Source organism: Spea bombifrons, chromosome 1 (genome assembly GCF_027358695.1).
Source record: "Spea bombifrons isolate aSpeBom1 chromosome 1, aSpeBom1.2.pri, whole genome shotgun sequence".
NCBI classification, from domain to species: Eukaryota; Metazoa; Chordata; class Amphibia; order Anura; family Pelobatidae; genus Spea; species Spea bombifrons.
This window is the reverse complement of record NC_071087.1, coordinates 87,373,257-87,393,050: the sequence shown is the minus strand read 5'-3', so window position 1 is coordinate 87,393,050 and position 19,794 is coordinate 87,373,257. Positions and strand designations below refer to the sequence as shown.

The 19,794-nt window shown below is 37.9% G+C and overlaps 1 protein-coding gene across 1 annotated transcript; it reads right to left on the bottom strand.

The window, feature by feature from the left end:
* Positions 1–1,947: 1,947 nt before the first annotated feature.
* Positions 1,948–16,314, bottom strand: MELK (maternal embryonic leucine zipper kinase). Its single transcript, XM_053465816.1, has 18 exons — positions 16,129–16,314; positions 13,983–14,085; positions 13,649–13,734; positions 12,984–13,100; positions 12,451–12,594; positions 11,497–11,565; positions 11,082–11,174; positions 8,398–8,496; positions 7,693–7,761; positions 7,503–7,601; positions 6,846–6,932; positions 6,340–6,468; positions 5,564–5,698; positions 4,652–4,883; positions 4,276–4,372; positions 2,777–2,945; positions 2,496–2,599; positions 1,948–2,372 (listed from the first exon to the last, which is right to left on the bottom strand). The coding sequence occupies exons 2-18, from the start codon at positions 14,044–14,046 to the stop codon at positions 2,195–2,197; spliced, it is 1,971 nt and encodes a 656-aa protein (XP_053321791.1). The 5' UTR covers positions 14,047–14,085; positions 16,129–16,314; the 3' UTR covers positions 1,948–2,194.
* Between the last annotated feature and the right edge of the window lie 3,480 nt (positions 16,315–19,794).

Genomic DNA, 19,794 nt, shown 5'->3' with positions numbered 1-19,794 from the left:
CGACCTCTTGGCTGAAAGGGCACAATTTCCCACACTTCAAAATCTTGTGGAAGGAGTGGAGACTGTTAAAGCCACAAGGCAGTCCATATTAATGCCAATGGTTTTTAGAAAAGAAAGTCCAACAAGATCATATAGAAGTGTGAGAGGTGCACATACTTTAAAAATTATAAGTTTAAGTTAATTTGGGGTATAAAAAAAAAAAAAACCCTCCCACTTGTTCTGAAAAGTATATTTTATGTAATTCGTTAAACTGAGGGAGAGGGAACATTATGCTTAAAAACAAGATAGCAAAAGTGTTAAAATCTTTAGTCATTAAGGGGGTTAAAATGCATTGTTTTTAAAAGAGCCAAAAGGCCAATGTGCACAAAAAAAAGTTTAAACAAAAGCCTTTAAACTTACATGAAACAACCTACTGACATCTCCATTAGAAAAGGTAAGGGGCTATTACTTGCCCAATAAGCGACTGTTCTAACATTTTAACCATGGATTCCAAAGTTCCCTGACAGACCATAAAATCTGGTGACATGGGAGAAAATGATCATAAATCAACCTGCGGGCCTCAAAGTTATTACAAAACAGTTGAGCTTTTATTGTACTGTGAGATATTTCAGACTGATTGCTTGATTTAAGTCCCTCACTTATGTATTAGTACCATGTTGACAATAAAGACTTGGACTTGCTGTATGTTAGTATTCAGTTTCATTTAGTAAAAAGGATCGAATGCAAATAGAAAACATAATACTACTTTACAATGGATACAGCGTTAAAACACTATCGCTCTGCTCAAGGAAGGATTTCCAAAGCTGTCCTAAAAAGAGAGATATTTATTTAAAAAAAAAAAGTCTTTAGTCATAAAAGGCAGATCTAAGAAAAGAAAAAAAAAAGTAAAACCCAGCCTAGCCATGTCTTTCTGTGTAAGGCTTAGATGGAGATGGGGGGTGTAGCTGTATCATACATCTAGTATGATAAATCAATGTGATTTTTGAATAAAAGCAGCAGGATAGTTGATTATAGCCACTGACATTACCAACAATTATAGCTGACTGCTGGAGCTATTTTAAAGTGATTTTTTTTCCCCTCAGTGACCCGCAGTCATGCACATAATCAACTCTTCTTAATATAGAAAGTTAATTTAAATAGTGCTCCAGTAAGAACTAGAACTTGGTTGACCACAAGAACTACCATTAAGCTCAGTCAGCTTTTTCATGTCATATTTGATTTGAGGTGTGGACCCCCCCCCCATCCTCCATAACAGAGCTTGACAAAGTAAAAGTTGGCTTTTAACTATATATTTGTATTTTCCTACACAGGTCTTATGGAGAATAAATTGCTGGCTGTAGGATAGTTTCTAGTTAATCATTTCCGCAGTGCATTTCTGGAGATTACAGATGTGGCATCTGTCACGAATACTAATCACAGACTCCCATTACACACAGATATTATATGTCAATTCTTCCAAAACTAAATTATTGCTTGTACTTCGGAAATGCTAAAATGTAAGGTTCTGATGACCTTTCAATAGGATTAGCAACACACACAAAGTTGTAATCATTACACATTGGTCCAAAACATAAGTAATGAATTTACATTTCATTATGAATCATGCGACTTCATAGTTGGGAGCATTTCATTTTGTTCGCTTTCAAAAGATCCATTTATTACATTCAATCCTGTTTGTACCCAACATATTGGAGCATGCAGTTTAACTCTAGTAACCACAGCTGTGGCTTAATTAACGACCTCAATAAATCCTACTTAAGAACCATGGACAGGAAAGGAATTATGCAAATGTGGCATCGAAATCTACCAGTTAACATTTCCCTCCAGCAGACAGAAGAGAGAGCTCATGTTCCTGAACCTATAAAACAATCTTTTTATAATACAAAATACACCCCTTCGAATAAAAAGTATTTAAAATAAAAAAAAAAAAAATACAAGATACAACAATACAGTGAAAATTTTATTTTAGGAAGTTATGCAATTAGAAATCATAACGACTATTACAGACAAACAGACATGAAAAATTAGACAAGAACACAAAAAAAAACCACAAACGACATTTAGCTAAAATATATAGCATATTTACATGTATCAACACCGTTGGCAGTGAAGTCTTGAACCGGTTTTTCAGTGGCGGTTAACCAGACATACAGACAAGGCTGTAGTAAATCTATTCATAATGAATCAAGAAGTGTCACACTTTACAGCTGGAAAGGATATCTTCCACTAGTCTTTTGTACACCCAGGCGTCTCCTTTTAGACGTTGCCTTCGGATTCCTACTACCTCTGGTTTGCTTAATTGACAGATCTCCAGTTCGAATTGCATGGTGACTTTGCCAAAGTCGGATTGGGTTTTGCATTTCAAAATATACCTGCAAATCAAAAAGGAATAAAAATGGGGGGGGGGGATGCTTGGTGAGAAGGGCAGTGACATTACATACATTTTTTGTTTTCATAACAACGGTAGTGGGCAAAAATACTTTTAGAACACCTACCCCTTCTGTACATAATCGACATTTTTCTCCGGAAGTATCTTAGTTAGTTCATTCAGCAGGTGATCAGGGTTTAGAAGATTTGTCGTGGTCACGTTGTAATGTGCCTGAAATGTTTTACGAAAATAAAATTATAAAAAGGGTGGCATTTCAAACCATTGCACTCTTATTTTTAATTCATCAAGAGATCTGACATCAGTTTCAGTATTATGACATAACACTAATATAAAGTGAGTAAGTAAGACAGCTTTAAAATAATGTTGAAAGAGGAAAATAGATTTTACCCTTAGTTTTCTGGGTCCTTCTCTTGTGCAACCCTTTCTTTTGCTTGGCGTTAGCATGGTGATCATTTTATCAAGGCCTCTCTCTAGGCTTCCAAAGACCTTTGCTCCTTTTTTCTTTTGTGCGTTGTCCAAATGGGCTTGGTTCAGATCCATGTCCACAGAACGGCAGCTATCAAAAAAGTTGAAAAGGAAAAGTTCTGAAAGCTGTAAGTTTTTCAGCGAATGCTCGGTAAACGCTGGGATTTCTTGCCATCTGCCACCACCTAGTGGACATCTATCACGACCTAGCCAATTTATGGAGATCAAAACAATCAAACCACAATGGTTCACTCAACCAAATGAGAGAAAAGTATAGTTAAAATGATACCATTTATTGGCTAACTGAGAGTTTGATTGCGAGCTTTCGAGACCAAGTTGTTAGGTCCCTTCCTCAGGCATTAATGAAGCTAACACAGACTTATCTAAATACAAAAGCACAATTCACACATTAACAAAGACATTAGATAAACACAGAGGTATTGGGGAATTTGTTCAGCAGTAAATTAGTTGGACTAGTAGAGATCCAATGGACAGATATGGTTCAATCAAAGCATGTTGGTCAGTTCACTCCCTGGTTAGAGGGGCCATAAAACCATTAGACATATGCCAGATCCATGAAGGTGTCAAATGTTCTCAGGAATAAGTTGTTTGTAGTGAATTCGAATTGTGGGAGGATTAATGGTTGGTGATGTTATAATGGGAGATGAATTCTCTGTCTCTGTTGAGGCCAGTAATTAGGGTATTAAAACGGTATATTAGTTTGATCTCCCATATCAAACTAATATACCGTTTTAATACCCTAATTACTGGCCTCAACAGAGACAGAGAATTCATCTCCCATTATAACATCACCAACCATTAATCCTCCCACAATTCGAATTCACTACAAACAACTTATTCCTGAGAACATTTGACACCTTCATGGATCTGGCATATGTCTAATGGTTTTATGGCCCCTCTAACCAGGGAGTGAACTGACCAACATGCTTTGATTGAACCATATCTGTCCATTGGATCTCTACTAGTCCAACTAATTTACTGCTGAACAAATTCCCCAATACCTCTGTGTTTATCTAATGTCTTTGTTAATGTGTGAATTGTGCTTTTGTATTTAGATAAGTCTGTGTTAGCTTCATTAATGCCTGAGGAAGGGACCTAACAACTTGGTCTCGAAAGCTCGCAATCAAACTCTCAGTTAGCCAATAAATGGTATCATTTTAACTATACTTTTCTCCTGTTTTCTCAACGGCTAACACGGTACAAAACCTTTTTCTCAACCAAATGAGTCACAGAAAATTTTAACCCCTTAAGGACAATGGGCGGTCCCTATACCCATTGAAAACAATGCATTGTCATTAAGGGGTTAAACAGCAAGTCACAACAGACAAAAAAAGCTCAGTTGTCCCTAAAGTAGGGAAACACTTAAAGTGGGGAAGTCTAAAATAAAGGCTTTACAGTACCGTCTCTCGGGACTGATCACAGCAGCGATGTCTTCTGTTGGAATAGTTTGTTTCTTTGTGGGGGTGTCTCGTGCATGACGGAATGGGCTTTTCTCCACTAGTGGGGAGAGAAAAAAATGCATTAGCAATAATAGAAACAAGTAATAGTAGTTTGTGATATCTTTGAATACACAGTGGTCCTGAAAAATATCTGAATACCTGAAGAAGGAATCCCCAAGGCACTTTAAAGAGCTTTACGCTATATGTTTGATTGATAAAGTTGGCCCAGTACAATGAGTATCTTTTCAGTCAGACATTATTTCACCAGTATTTGGGGACTTCTAAGAACAAGGCAGCTAGGTTAAAAAAATAAAAATAAAACACTGAACATGCCTACCTTTGGGTGGTACTACAGGAGTATGGTTTGGGGTAGTGAGTATGCCCCTTTTCACATTCTGATTTCTCTTTGTGACTGGTGTCCATGGAGGAGGATGCAAAAAGGGACTATCACACTTTGTCACTTTGGTGTCAAAGTTTTCCTTGTCTTCCTTCTTTGTTAAACAACTTTGCTTAACGGGAGTTGCAAGCGGGGAGTCCACACTATTTGTCTCATGACGCAGTTTGGAATACTGAGAACACAAAATATATATTGAAGGCAGCTCTAAAAAAATAACAGATGATTAGGGAAGGAGGACCACACGAACAGAGGTACGTTCTTTATAGAACACCAAGGGAGTTTTCTAGAAAACAATTGATTCTGGTTTTAAATGCGGCTTATCACAGCAACCAGTGAGAGGATCCAAGCAGGAACATTCCATTATTGTAACTATATTACTTTAAAAACTTTGCACAACTGTAGTTTAGGTCCAGTTTTGCCAGTAGTTAGACCCCAGGTGTAGAGAGTTTGCGGTTGGACAGCCCTGATGAAAATTGTATCGAACAAAACCTTTTTACCCCCCTTTTAACTTTGCTTATCACAGAGGCACATGATTTGGCATAGAATGGTGTGAGGGTCTACATCGCTATAAACTCTCATAACATTGCAGTGTAACTCACTTCCCTAATATTGTATACGTCAGACCTTAAGTTGGCAACGTAATGCTTTTCTACACCTCAGAAGTTTGTCTATGAAACTAAACTATACTTCAACACTATGGCCTATTTCCCGTTGAGTACCAACTTCCTTACATGTCTCATACTATGTAGAGTGCTCCCAACATCAGATAACTAGACACAATTGACAATTATTTACCCAGCCCTCCTCCAAGTGACTATTCACTAGCCCCACTCCCAAAGCTACTATACAAACCTGTTTTGGAGTGAGTGGCTCAATGCTAATAAACTCGGAATCCTCATAAAAAAGTTCATCATCTGAAAACTCCATGGACCCAAACACATAAGGCTCATCTCGACTGATGTCCTCAAAATCTAAACTCTGCTTTGGCTGCAAACAAACGAAGAAATATTCAGACGGAGAAATTTCTGATGCATCTCAGATGAAAACAACCACAATCTGCTGTGGTGGTCCGTCATGCACCTTCCCTGGTCCAGTAAGAGGAAGCAAAGTATTATTGAAGAGATCCGGACTCTTCAAAGCCTGTTTTGTAATGAGGTCAATCTGCCATTGTTTCCCCAGTCACTGGTATCACACTTCTGCCCAATTATATTCCAACTAGGCATATACGTTAATCTTGAAAAACTGTTTCAATCTATGGCAATAGTTTGGAAACATGGAGAGGCTGTAGTCTGTATCGTGGCATTTGCATGAATTGTTTCTTTTTAAAGTTGTGTCTAGTCACTATAGGGAGAATAGGCAAGAGAGGCAGGCAGGTTGCGCCAGCTAGGATGAGCGAGTTGATTATGCATAATGCAGGATTTAATGGGCGATGAAAATACATCCATTAAACTACACCTTATACAGGCTCAGCCAAGATCTTCCTACAGCAGAAGTTTGAGGTCGGTCCATTAAAATGCATAGTGACGTCAAGGAGCTGAAACCACAACTCTCCTTTTAGTGAATAAACCTCTACAGATACTATAGAAGTCAAGTGGCCACAATAGTTTGTCAAAAGCATGCACACCCACCCTAAGGTCCTTAAAGGAAGTTACAGGTATCTCTTTAGCAGCTGGTAACCGCATCAAGCGGACAGGCTTGCCATGGCTCTTCTTTGACAAAAGCAGCAGGTAGGTGGCTGTAGTTTGGTCATAATCCCACTAACGAAAAGATAAAACAAATACATAGAATACACACTTAGTTTTCTGGTATTCGATATACCACATGGCATTTGAAAGCTTAACACTCTAGAGCCATTTAGTTTTAGAATTTGCTGAATGGAAGCGGAGAATAGCAGAACTAGCAAAAAAAAAAATATTTAAAAGTCCTGATGTTTTGTACCTTCTCCTCCTCCTCCACTCACACAAAAGCTGCCGGAACACATCAAATATAATAAACAGAATAATGCAATTTTTTTTTTTAGTCAACATCCTCTAAAGCACTATAGTAGAGCACCATCTAATGGAAATACAGAAGTACAGAAATTTTACTTTTTCATTCCAAAAATAAACAAAATATACAAGAAAGTTAGTCTTACCTCAGAAATCAGACGCGACATACTGGTTTTACTGCGTTTGTAGTGAACAGACAGCTCTGTAACGCAGTCTTCATCAATATAGCCAAGCTGTTGAGAGAGAGAAAAAAAAAAAAGTGCGTGATAAACAATGTAGGGAGGACTGGAGTTTCTGCTCTTTTGGTACAGGATATTTCAGATATGTCCTTGAATCACTGCAACGCGTTTTAAATAAAGAAATCCATTTTTATTAGTTTTAAGGAATTAATGATTTCTTAGAATTGTCCTTTATCTTGATTGGGGGGGGTCACATTTGACTTTGGGCCAAGTCGTATAATGCGCACCTAGAAGAACTTAGCTTAGCCATTGTAGTAGATACCGTATAAACAAGAAGTTACGTTTACCGATTCTCCACTTGTACACTCAATAAATTACACAATAGTAAGAAACTAAAGTCTCGCCTTTGCTGCATGTCGACAGAAGGCTGGGTCTCATGTTCAAAGTCATCTCTAAACATTACAAAAATAAAACAATGTTTTATGCGTACAAAAGTCAATTGGGTGTGCGCTGTATGGAAATGCAGACTCAACAATATTCAAGCATGGGGGCACATTATTTAAAAACGATTAAACCCGCTTATAATCAGTAAGGCCTGGTATTGTTCAGGCACCAAACACTCACCGGGGTTTTACTGAACCACTCCACTGGACAGGAATTCCCTTGCATGAGCCATGGATGGGTCAACAGGTGGCGGACCGTAATTCTTCTCTTGGGGTCCACCTAGAAGCAGAACCAGAGGAGGAAGCCAGTGAGCGGCAACATTTCAGAATGGTTTACAAGGTTATAATCATACTGGCCATGCAACTCTTACCTGAAGCATCTGACTAAGAAGCAGCACACTACCAGGAGAAAGCCATTTGGGAATCTCATATTTACCCCTCTATGAAAAGAAAAAACAAAATGAGCTTACGTTAAATATAGCATATAAAATGTATATAAAGCACTCACTTAAGAAGGAACAATATTTTGGTAACCCCCCCCCCCACCCCCATCATAATGCAGAAGCACTCTGGATTGAAGAGAATTTTTTTTTGGGTGCGAAAAGCTTCTAATGGTTATTCCGTGGCCAATATTCAAATAAAAACAACAAAAAAAACATTGAACAGTAACATTTGACTTTGACAACTAGGATGAAATATATTAGGCAGGGCATTTGACGTCACCTGTCAGGATGGAGCATGTGGATTTATACATATTTTTAGAAAGTTATAATAAAAATGTCATTATAGTTATTCTGATCTGCAGAACTTACCTAGCATTATTAAACCCTTTAAATATCAGCAATTTAACTACACAGGGCAAAGCTGGTGCTTCTTGCAGGAGAAACTGACTAGGACCTTCATGCAATGATTTAAGCAGTATTTATTTTCACCTTTCCACATAAATTTCTTTTTCATAGAAAAGTTGAATGTCCTTTTTAGACCTCATACACTTTTCAGCAATTTATTTTAGGATTCACAGCCATGATGTTTTTCAGTGGACACAGTAACGAAATTACTGTTAAATTTAGACCTACCATTATCTTCTTATACAACGCCATAACATTGTCATCATCAAATGGAAGATATCCACACATCAATGCATACATTAGGACTCCCATGCTCCAAATATCAGCCTAAAATATCAATTAGAAGAAAAAGGAAGACGTTAATAATTGTATGCCAATCTACTTTACGGAAAACAAGTATAATTCGTTAATAAAGAGTACACACTGAAGACTAGTACTGCCAATCGGTCAGAGGCCAGGCATACCCTGCATCATTTCCTAAATATAGTTTAAAAATAGGATGATGGACATCTGCGGATAACAACGCTAATCACCCTCAGCCTTGAGCAAAAGGCTGGTATCCAGGGGAGGACTGGTAACTTTGGGCCCATGTAAAGCCAAGTAGCTACATCACTCCCTTGCTCCCCCAAGTAACTCACATACACATGGGCACACATTTACACACAAATATATACATTCATGCTCACACACAAACAGCGGTGCAAAATGGTTCATAAAAGAGCCGACCACTACATGGACCAGCCAGTCCAGGTATGGCCAGATCTTTGGACTTTTGCCCATCAGATGTAAAGATTTATATGGGTAGAGTAAAAAAATAAAAAAAACACACACCAAAACAAAACCATGGTTATCATAGCTAAACATACAGTAAAGACACAAAAAAAGTTCTAGGCTCTGGAGTACAATGTAGACCTGGTAAAAGAGTTTGATAACTTTGGGTGTGTTGGTATGTTTTCACTTTGTAGCATTAATGTAAAACTACTTCTTCCTCTGTAACCACAATTGCTTCACAAGTTTCACTTTCTCTTTCCTAACTGATGTTCCTTCACTTTCCTCTGTAAAAACTGCAAAGCAGCATTTAGGCATTTATTTAGACCAATAGCCCTCGTCCACCGAACTTCACAGTAGGCACTATGCATTCCTCCAAAGCCACATTTGTCCATCAGACTTCAAATTAGTAAAATGTGATTCATGATTCTCCAGAGAACTCATTTCCAGTGGCGGTGTGCTTTACACCACTGCACCCGACTTCTGGCATTGTGTATAGCAATCATTGGCTTGCGTGATGCTACTCGTTTCATGAAGCTCACAGGATCCAGTGCTTATACGGATGTTTCTTCCAGAGGCAGTTTGGAACTCTGCAGCATCAGTGATGCTGCAGAGGACAGGCGGTATTTACAAGCTTTGCGCTTCAGCACTCTGTGGCTCCCTCTATGCTTCCTGGCCAAGTGGTTGTTATTCCTAGATGCTTTCAGTTCACAATAATAGAACTTATGGTGGACCGGGCAAGTCTAGCAGAGCAGACATTTCACAAACTGGCTTGTAGCAAAGGTGGCATCTTATGACAGTGCCCTATTTAAAGTAACCGAGCTCTTCGGTACAGCAAAAACACACACACACACCATAATTATTTGGTATCTATGATCCAGACCAAGCCTGAATTGTTTGAGACTGGATCTCGAGTCTTTGCTCGAATATAAGACAAGGTTTTTTCAGGGCGAATACCCCTCATTTTATATTCAAGGTTGTTTTATAAAACAGGGCTGGATTAACGTAGGGGCTAATGTAGCTGCAGCTGACTGGGCCTATGTGCTGCCAAAGCGGCCGCCAAGGGCATCTTATGCAGAGCAAAAGGGGGGGTCGCAACTGCAAAGGGGTCCCCCACTCTAGGGGGTCTTGGCAACCCCCCCTGATCACTTCCGCAGGACCAACTTCTCTTGTACTGCCAAGGGGAAGTAGGAACCCAGAGGAGTCACATCACATGACCCTGCTGCACATTTACTTCCCCTGGGTGATAAGACAGGTTATTCACACAGAGTGCGAGTAACACAGAAGAAAGCAGCGGCCCCTGTGGAAGTCTGCGAGCAGCACAGAGACATCCGCAGTTCAGGTAAGGGGCTGGCTGTATTAATGTGCATGTGAGATTGCATGAATTAATTAAATGAGGGAATGAATGAGTATCTGTTAAGGATTGAATTAATATTTGTGAATTACTATATGTAAAGTGAGCATCTGAATGAGGAATTTAATGAGTATCTGAAAATTGGTATATAAAATGAGTGAATTAATATGTGTCCGATAGCATGGATGTTTTAGTTGGGGGGGATGGCACAGGCAGGCTGTTTTGGGGGAGAAAGATGCCACAGGCAGGCTGTTTTGGGGGAAGGATGCCGCATTGCGCAGACATCCACCGGCTGCCCCCACTAGACACCAGGGAGTCTGAAGCACGGGGACAAGTCTCGGGTAGCCTTGGTAAGTCTGGGGGCAGAGTGGCATATAGGGGGTGTATAACGCATGTCAGAGAGGCAGAGTGGCAAACCTGGAGGCAAATGTGCATAACTATGGGCCAACTAAGGTTGGCAAATAAAAAAAACACTATATGCATTTTCTCAGTTTTTATTAAATATGAAAAATAGTTTACATGTGATTTAATGTTTACTGTATAGGGTAGTCTTATTTTCAAGCTCTCTTTTTTCCTAAATATTTAAACTTTGGGGGGGGGGAATTGTCGTCATAGCCGTGCAAATATGGTAATACATACATACATACGTTAAAACCACTTTCAAGAACTCTCCCTGACTTAAACGACTTATAACAAGCTAGCTAAGCTCTTGGTGGCTCACTCACTATGAAGTCAACAACTTAGAACCACAACTCTAACTTCCCAGTTAGTGAATAAAATGACTGGTTACCTCTGATCCAATGTAGGCTTTACCCTGGATAAGTTCAGGTGCTGCATATGCTGGGCTTCCACAGCAAGTCATTAGGTGATAATCCATGCCACCCTTTATAGAGAGAATAAAAAGTGAGGGTACTCAGCTACAGCAGACCCCATGCATATCAACATGAGTGTTAATTCCAATTGTAAACACAAGAGGGAGCAAAAGATTGCAAGAAAGTTGCAAAGCATATAGAAACTTAAGATCTACAAGTATGCGTGTTTAAATATAGATATCTAACTGCAGGTTACATATTGTTAAACAAGTTGGTGGAGTTGTAAATTTGTGACAATATGTACATGCTTTTATTATTACACATCTTTATACTACAAGTCAACCCCCATAAAATGTTCCTGAAAGCAAAAAATCCTTAAAGATTTGGTGATACCTTTGGCTTTGCACAAAGACCGAAATCTATCAGTTTTAGGTTCTGGTCTTCATCGATCAAAAGATTTTCCTGTATGAAAATAAAGATCAGGGTCAATACTCCATATATGCAGTATACCATACATCAGTGAGTAGATACCTAGCAAAAGAAGACTAGGTGGTCTTAAACATTTTAATACTATTAACACATGTGGCTGACGTTCTGTGCAGGTAAATCTTGTATGCCCAGGAGGTCTAAGCTGGAGAAGTTATGTGTCACATAAATATGCTTAAACGTTGTAAGTCCATTTTTCATGGCTTAAATGCATTTTACCGTACGCAAATTAGGTTTTAAACGTATGACACACACACACAATGGAGTACATGAAAATGTACAGATCCTTTAAAGGGACACAACCAATCCACCACCTGTGTTTGTGAAGTTAGTTATTGCAACATGTAGTGTACAAAGGAGTTCTAGAGTTAATTTTTAAATAAAAAAAAAAATAATGTGAATGCTTAAAAGCAGCAAATTATGGTAAAAAAATTGGAAAGCAAATGCTAATTTTATAAAACCATAATTTTTAATGTTTCTGGCTCTTTAAGTACATCTGTTACTATTTGTTATATTAAATATATGTCAAATTAACATGAGCTCTATGAAAGCCCCAGTAAGATCATCATCAATTGATTTGATTGAAAACATGTAAAAATATTACATATAGATAAGTAAATTGTAATGACTAAATTAAATAAGATGTTTAGGGATTACATATTATACAGGAAAAAAATAGAATTTCAAATGTTGGAGGCTTGTCTCTTCAAAGAAGGAGATAGAATACACTACCTAGTGCAATATCAATTGAGGTATAGATTTTTACTGTACAGATATTTTAGTGGAGATATCCGGTAAAAGTTATGGAAATAGTACAATAATAACATTTCATTCAGAAAAAAAAAATCTAAATAAACTTACTGGTTTGAGGTCTCTGTGTGCATATCCCTGGCTGTGAATATAAGCAACCGCTGAGACAATCTGACGAAAAAATACTCGCGCCTCTTCTTCAGACAAACGATCTTTTGCAATGATGTAATCAAATAACTCTCCGCCTGGGCAATACTACAGTAATAAAAAAAAATATATATAATTTTTTTCTTCTGATCTAGAATGCGCTTAACCATCCATGATATAATTGAAGGACTTAAGAGTCACTAGGTTACATATGTTGTGGCTATTAACCACTGTTCCATAAGCTGTGACCAGAACTAGTCATACTTGCCTTGCAAATGCAAGTTTCAGATTTGCTACAAACGTTACCATTTTACCCCATTTTTTTATGTATCAGTCTGAAGAGAATCTAGAGAAAGTAAAAATATGGTATTAACCCCTTAAGGACAATGGGCGGTCCCTAAACCCATTGAAAACAATGCATTTTGAGCCCGTACATGTACGGGCTTTGTCATTAAGGGGTTAAACATGTTTTGTACTAATCCATATTTAGTATTAACCTCAAGGATCATAAATATCTTCTTTGGCGTTTCAATCACATGATACAGTCTGCAAACATGTTGGTGACTGAAGTTCTTCATGGCATCTATTTCTGTTTTGACACGAGGTAAATCATCCTGTTGAAAAGAAAAATAGTTATACAGATTCTTTACTACATGTATGAGATATATATTTTATGCTATACCATGCATGTCAGATCTATGAGCAGGCCATGTTTTCGGAACGCAGTTTAATGGTGGATTCATGGTGTGGGCGCTTCGCTATCCTCTATTTAGAACCAATATTTCTATACACAGACAAACCTTATTACCATTTAGCGCTTACTCATAACGGTATGAATAGGACAAGTGCATTTTCTCTAACAAAACATTGAAATATGATCAACCATAAGAAGTTGCTTTTTTGGACTCAAAAATTCAACTAGTAGAAAACGCTACACTGAAGTTATCCAACTTGGGAGACTTGTCAATGCATCCGACAGTTAGGTTAGAGCCACAAGCATCCAAGGCTTTATTTCATGGCTTTAGTTCCCTACATATAGAAATAAACCAGGGCTCAACAACCTCAGACACCAGGCCACCATGGTCATCAATCAGAGCTGGCTCCTAGATGTAAACAAACAACTGTCAACACCTGTAATAAGTAAATGCATAGATTTGTTTACCCCAAGAGAATCTTTGTCCATGATCTTAATGGCTACTTTTTCCCTGGTGAGAATATGAGTTGCCAGTTTCACTTTGGCAAATCCACCTATACAGTAGAAACAGAACATTAAGATATACAATTTACAGAGACATTTTACTAGATTTTAATTGAAGGGAACAGACATATACTAGGAAGACCCTAATGTCCTGTATGGTAGTTATTACTATGCCGCTGGTTTGTTACTGAACCCCAGAACAGTATGTAAACGTACAGACTTTATATCGCAATTATAACATTCTCAACAGGCCTAATGGACAGACTGCCAGGGAAAATATAAGAATCTTGTCAATTACCTGTTCCAATTGTTTCATGCAAGTCATAGTACTTGAGGAGCTCATCATAATCATCCACAGCCATGATGACCGTTGGGAGGGAAGTGCCGATAGAGCAAATAGCCTGAATAAAACAAAAACGTACTTTATGAGATTTTCAAAATATCGTCTAATGTCAGTGAAAAAGCAGTGTACAAGTGACAAATTCCTCAAAAAGTCATCACGTCCAGAGAGGAGTCTGAAGGCAGCTCTTCGGGAGTTAAAGAACAAAAGATACTAAGGAAATGTAAACCTTTTCATCTACAGCCTACAAAACATGCCTTCTAAAATTCTCCAAATCAAGACAAGAGACGTGCGTTACTGGCACCAATTATGTTTGGAAGACTGCGCTCTCCTGTTTATGCAAAACCTCAAGTTTGAAGCTATCTAGGAGGTGAAGGCCCCTAAAACCAGAGGTGGTTATTCTCTGCAGCCTATGGCTAAGTGTCAGTTAGGCTTACCACCAATGTGGCAGGACAGCATAGTGCCAGGCCATGTATGTGGGGCTAGGGGGCAGACTGGAATGACATTAATGTAACAAGGCTTATTTTTATTATATTCAAGAAGAGACTTAATATCCAGGAACACATAGATTAGCACGCCCCCATCATTGAAAGGTGAAGACTTAAAAACTACCAGCGAGAAAATGACTCAAACTTTGAATGCAAACGTTGCTGGCAAGTAGCAACCTGCGACAGTCACACTATAGGTTTGTATCTGCCACACAACCATGTTTTGACAAAATCAAGTCTTTCCTGCGACTGACGTTAGAGCCCCTGTATGTTGTATATTAATAGATCTCACAGAACTTTGGGGTAAGTACTTGGGTTTTCAGCCCATTGGCAGCTACACCAATAAAAAGTGCCACACCAGAATCACTTTTTATACATCAGCCACTGTGTCATCAACCAAAAAAAAAAAATTTAGGCAACTTATAAAAATTATAAGAACACGGAATAATATCAATTCTTAAAATATATATCGCTACATTTACTCATTTCTAGATTTTATTTATAGAGCAAAAGCAGAGATATCTATAGGTGGCCAGATTGCTAGAAACGTTGTACCTAAAGCTTTACATTTAAAGGGACATTCCATCAAATCAAACTTTCCACAAATTAACACAGGTGCCCAAAATGTTTGCCGCGCATGGAGAAGTGTTCTGCTGATGGAAAAGTAGTAGCGTGGGCAAAGGGGCACATTTATATAGGGGGATTTTATAGATAACCCCATTTAAAACATAGCTACCACATGCATTAAGGTGCACGCACAACTATTCTCTTAATAAATTAAAATAAAAAAACACACAACAACAAATTCCTGGCATGTTACCCAAGACAAAGTTTGTCTCGTTCACAACTTTTTTCCAGGAACATCTGCCACCAGACACAAGAGCAGGCACTCACATTGGATTAAAAGTGAAAGCATCAGAGCTGCTTAGGCTTCCCGCTTTACACACTAGAAATGTTAAAGGCCCTTTAAAAACAAAAAGGCATTTGCTACCAGCATTCTGCAACCACCTACAAACAAAACAGAAGCTGGTTTGGGGCAAAGTTTCACAAAATACCCAGCGAAGGCTTGGTTTCTAAAATCCAAAAAGGACTAGGAATGGAAGGGTGCCAGAGGAAATATTAATGATCTCTAAATAGCCACCATACACCTATGATACAAGAAGAGGCCATTATATTTAAATAGTAGAAATACAGTAATACACAGGTCAAGACAGTTCTGTCAAGATTCATTAACCCATTACTTACAGTACACACAATAACCCACAGATAAATCTGGATGACATACAGATCATGAAATGCACACTAGAGGGATATCATACAGATTAGGGAACACAATATGATTTCCCATAATTAAGTTACAAAGGCAAGTGGATTGTATAGTAAGGGGGTGATATTATCAGACAGAAAAGGCGATATACACGGACACCAAGTGTTTAGCACATGATGTCACATGACCAGAACACATTTTCAAAATAAGACTGTAAATGGCATCAAACATGTCATGCTAACATCACAAAACAAAAACACCATAAGAAGACACCCAATACGATGAGGCTGTCAGAAGCACCGAGATTTAAGAAACGAAGTCCTTTCTGGTAATTACAAGCCGCACAGACCTTTCACCCGGCAGATGATCTTCACGCAACAAACCCTTCAGTACCCAACCAAAATACGACTTTTGACAACTCTACAGCCGCGAGATATTAGATGAACACGGGTCAGAACGTAAGAGCAAGCCGTCAGCAGACATGAACATTTAAATTTGCCGGGGAACAAAAGCGACTTCCGGGCTGCTGCTGATTTGGCCAATGAAATCAAACTTCTAGCAACCGGGACCTGCAAAGCATGCCGGGAGGAAGGTCAAAACTAGAAAACAGACAGCGAGTGCGTGACAATAGCGCCATCTTGATGAGGCAATTCGACCACATACTTAGAGGGATGAATGTTAACCTTGAGGAGGGTCCAGAGTAGTACGAGATTCAGAATGTTGAACACTAAAGGGCATTTTTTAATAGAAATAAATACAAAGGTAGACACGCTTAATTTTTCACACTAATATATATATATATATATAGATAGAAATAAATACTTTATGTATATACACACTATTTAGGAGTATAGAAGAGCCAAATAAGTACAAACCGGGAATAACACATTAATATATCTATCCATCTATATATAGATAGATATATATAGATATATTAATAAGGGTGCAATAAATTTGCCAAAATACCTCCTATTTATGCACGCTTTTGGTAAACTAACCTGTATACATTTGCAATAGAAAAACAGCTGTAGTCGCTGCACCTATTACAAAGTTTAATGTTAATGGCAGAACAAATAGTTAATAAAATGACTACTTGCCTTGTACTTCTTTTAAGTATTCATAATGAAAAATCAGATTTACAGAGAAAGAGATGGTGCGTTTTATTTTGTTAGCCAAATCTATACCCACCAAATATCCCTCTAGAGGAAGGACAGTCCCTCTTAGTGGTCCAAAGAATGTGTTGGTTTGAGCGACAATAATGTGTATATAGAGTACTGAATGTGTTTATTAATCTAATTATTGTAAATAAAAAATAATTGAAATAATAAAAAAAATATTGTAAATATTGAAACCAGCATTCTTGTTAATTCTATTAAAGGTTCTGCTTACTCTGCTTTGAACACCTTGGTCCCTAATACTGCTTTAGAAACATAATTTGTACTGTAAAGTATTGATAAGTGCCCAAACCACACCCCAGAATAATTATTTAACCCCTTAATGACAAAGCCCGTGTACGGGCTCAAAATGCATTGTTTTCAGTGGGTTTAGGGACCATTGTCCTTAAGGGGTTAATCAAGTATAATTTTGTATCACTCATTTTTTTTTTTGCAGGAAACACATAATTGTCATAATTGTTGCCAAATAAACCAATAATTGTGTGTATGAAGAGAGTGCAGTTGTCGGAACATCACTACCCCTTTAACAGACGCCTATTAGTCAAGATTAAGTTGCCCGTCTTCATTCAATTAAAATATCGCCATTGTGAGGAGCAAACTACATAAATCAAACTACTAAAATATAAAAAAAAACAACCGATTTTAGCCAATCCTTGCTGCTGCACGTTACTACTGTATGGTACTAATATCTTATGATAACAAGCATAGAGGACTTCTTTTCATGCTAGTAGCCACTGAGACCATGTCTATCCCATTTATGCAAATGTGTTGCGAGATGCCAGAAATGCTCAGCAGAAATGTCATGCATTCTAATTACCTTGTGAGTGAAAATGAAAGAAGTTACGTTAATGGACTGAGATGGGATTTGCTGGCCACCGTGCTACCCCACTTGTAAATAAATGGGTATTGGCATTTGGTATACATTTCTATGAACCTTCTGATGCAGTATGTGTGATAATTCACATTCTGCTGGTCACTAGATGGAGACAAGTATATAGATTATGTGGTTTGTAGCACGTACATTTCCCATACTGATTGGAAATTCATTATTTGGAAATATTAATATTAATTAATTAGTGTTAATGACCAGGATGGAGATCGCTGCTTTATTGATGCTTACCACCACCACCAGTTGTTGGTGCGCCGATGTTGTGTGTTAAGAAAAGGCCCCTCAATATTTGTAAATGGTTTTGAGGGGAGCATCAGTTTCTTACATTTTAGGCAGTGCCGTGTGGTACGAAAATCAACCTTCAGACTCATAACAAGAACAGTTTTTGATTTAGTTGTCAAAATGCTAGCTCTCTTTAGGAATTCTCCGTCTATGTGGCAACTCATTCTTTGGTTTCAGCTGGTCTTTTAAATGTCCCTGTACTCTGAAGCAGATGAGATCTCATGGTTTTGAACATAGTAAGTTTAGAACGTGTTAACAAAAATATTTTGATACTTTGTGATCAGTTACAAGAAAAAAAATGCAAAAATATGACAATAGGCAGGGAGCGAAATTATTGGAATGGTTAAAATAATTTACACAGTGATGATAGAGATCATTCAGCAGTTTATTAAAAAACACAATCATGTTGATTAATGAAAAGATGAAACAACAAATCAGATAAGGTATGAAGATTAGAAGGACGATAGATGTATGCTGTGAATATTTGCTTCCATGGACCATACTGCGCAGCATGCAGAGCTATCTAAGAAAATCCAATGTAGAAAGTGATACAGATCAGACTGATCACATGAAAGTCTGTTTTGAACAGATTGTGCTGGCAAATGAAATGAATACATTAGCGGCAATCTACACCATGCACAGCTCACAAATGGACATGTTTGAGAGCAAAGGTCAGGAACATATAAAGAACAAATAGCTAAATGCTAATTTGCTTCTATATATTTGCTTGTATCAGGTTATTGGTAGCGTAATCATTCTCAATGATTCTCAGCGTTTTTTTTTGGTGAGATTCCCAAATAATGGAAAGTCGAATTCAACATTTATCCACTGGACAATTTGCACCTATATTTGACTGCCCAGTTCAAAACCAGTCACTTGGTGACCCTGTAAATGGTTAGTTGATATCATAAAAGGTGCAAATGAATAATTTCACTCCTTAAGCAGTAAAATGAGAGTGTCTAGATGAATTCATACCGCAAACAGAATGGTGCTTAAGCGCATTCATTTTTAGGCGCACACTGGAAAGATTGAGTAAGGCTATGGAAACAAAATAGTTGACAGAAGTGACAGGGTAGAATAAAAGATGTCTGAATTGGAGCAAAAGGATGAAAATGGAACCAAGATATTGACAACCAACAGTCTTTGGCCTGGCATCATTGGTGACATCAAACAAGCTTGGTAATTATTTATATTTAATTTAAACATGCAGCAGATTTTTACATCTGTCCCGTCTTTATTTTGTATTGAACTAAGTTGGCTGAGAGTGATCTGTTAGGTCGAATGTGATCTGTGTGACTGAGAGTGCTGTATGTGGTAAGGTGAGATCTGTGTGGCTGTCAGGAACCACAAGAAGTTGAACAAGGAAACTTTAATATGGGAGGTGTTGTACCATCTTTTTCATCAGAAGGTGGCTTTGGGGTCGCTTGACACTCTGCCTCAACATGGACATGAGTTCCTTACCTGTTCCTTAATCAAAGACTGTCCCATGAGCTTCCCTATTTGTTGGTAACAAAATAATGAAAAAAAGATGTTTATGGTTAACGATGTGTCTAGGGGAGCTTTACCCAGACTTAGACTAATTCGTCCTTGGGGCCTTTTGATAGCAATTTAAGTAACTTTGCTTGGCATTTTCAGGAATAATAATTTTATTTTACATATTTTTAAAAGT

What these genes read in the sequence shown, in the direction of transcription:
- MELK (XM_053465816.1), bottom strand. Translation starts at nt 14,046, where the DNA reads ATGGCTGTGGATGATTATGATGAGCTCCTCAAGTACTATGACTTGCAT. An exon ending in TGGACAAAGATTCTCTTGGG is followed by an intron (nt 13,101 to 13,648) that starts GTAAACAAATCT and finishes TCTTTTCAACAG; the next exon opens with GATGATTTACCTCGTGTCAA. An exon ending in GTCTTTGTGCAAAGCCAAAG is followed by an intron (nt 11,175 to 11,496) that starts GTATCACCAAAT and finishes CTCTCTATAAAG; the next exon opens with GGTGGCATGGATTATCACCT.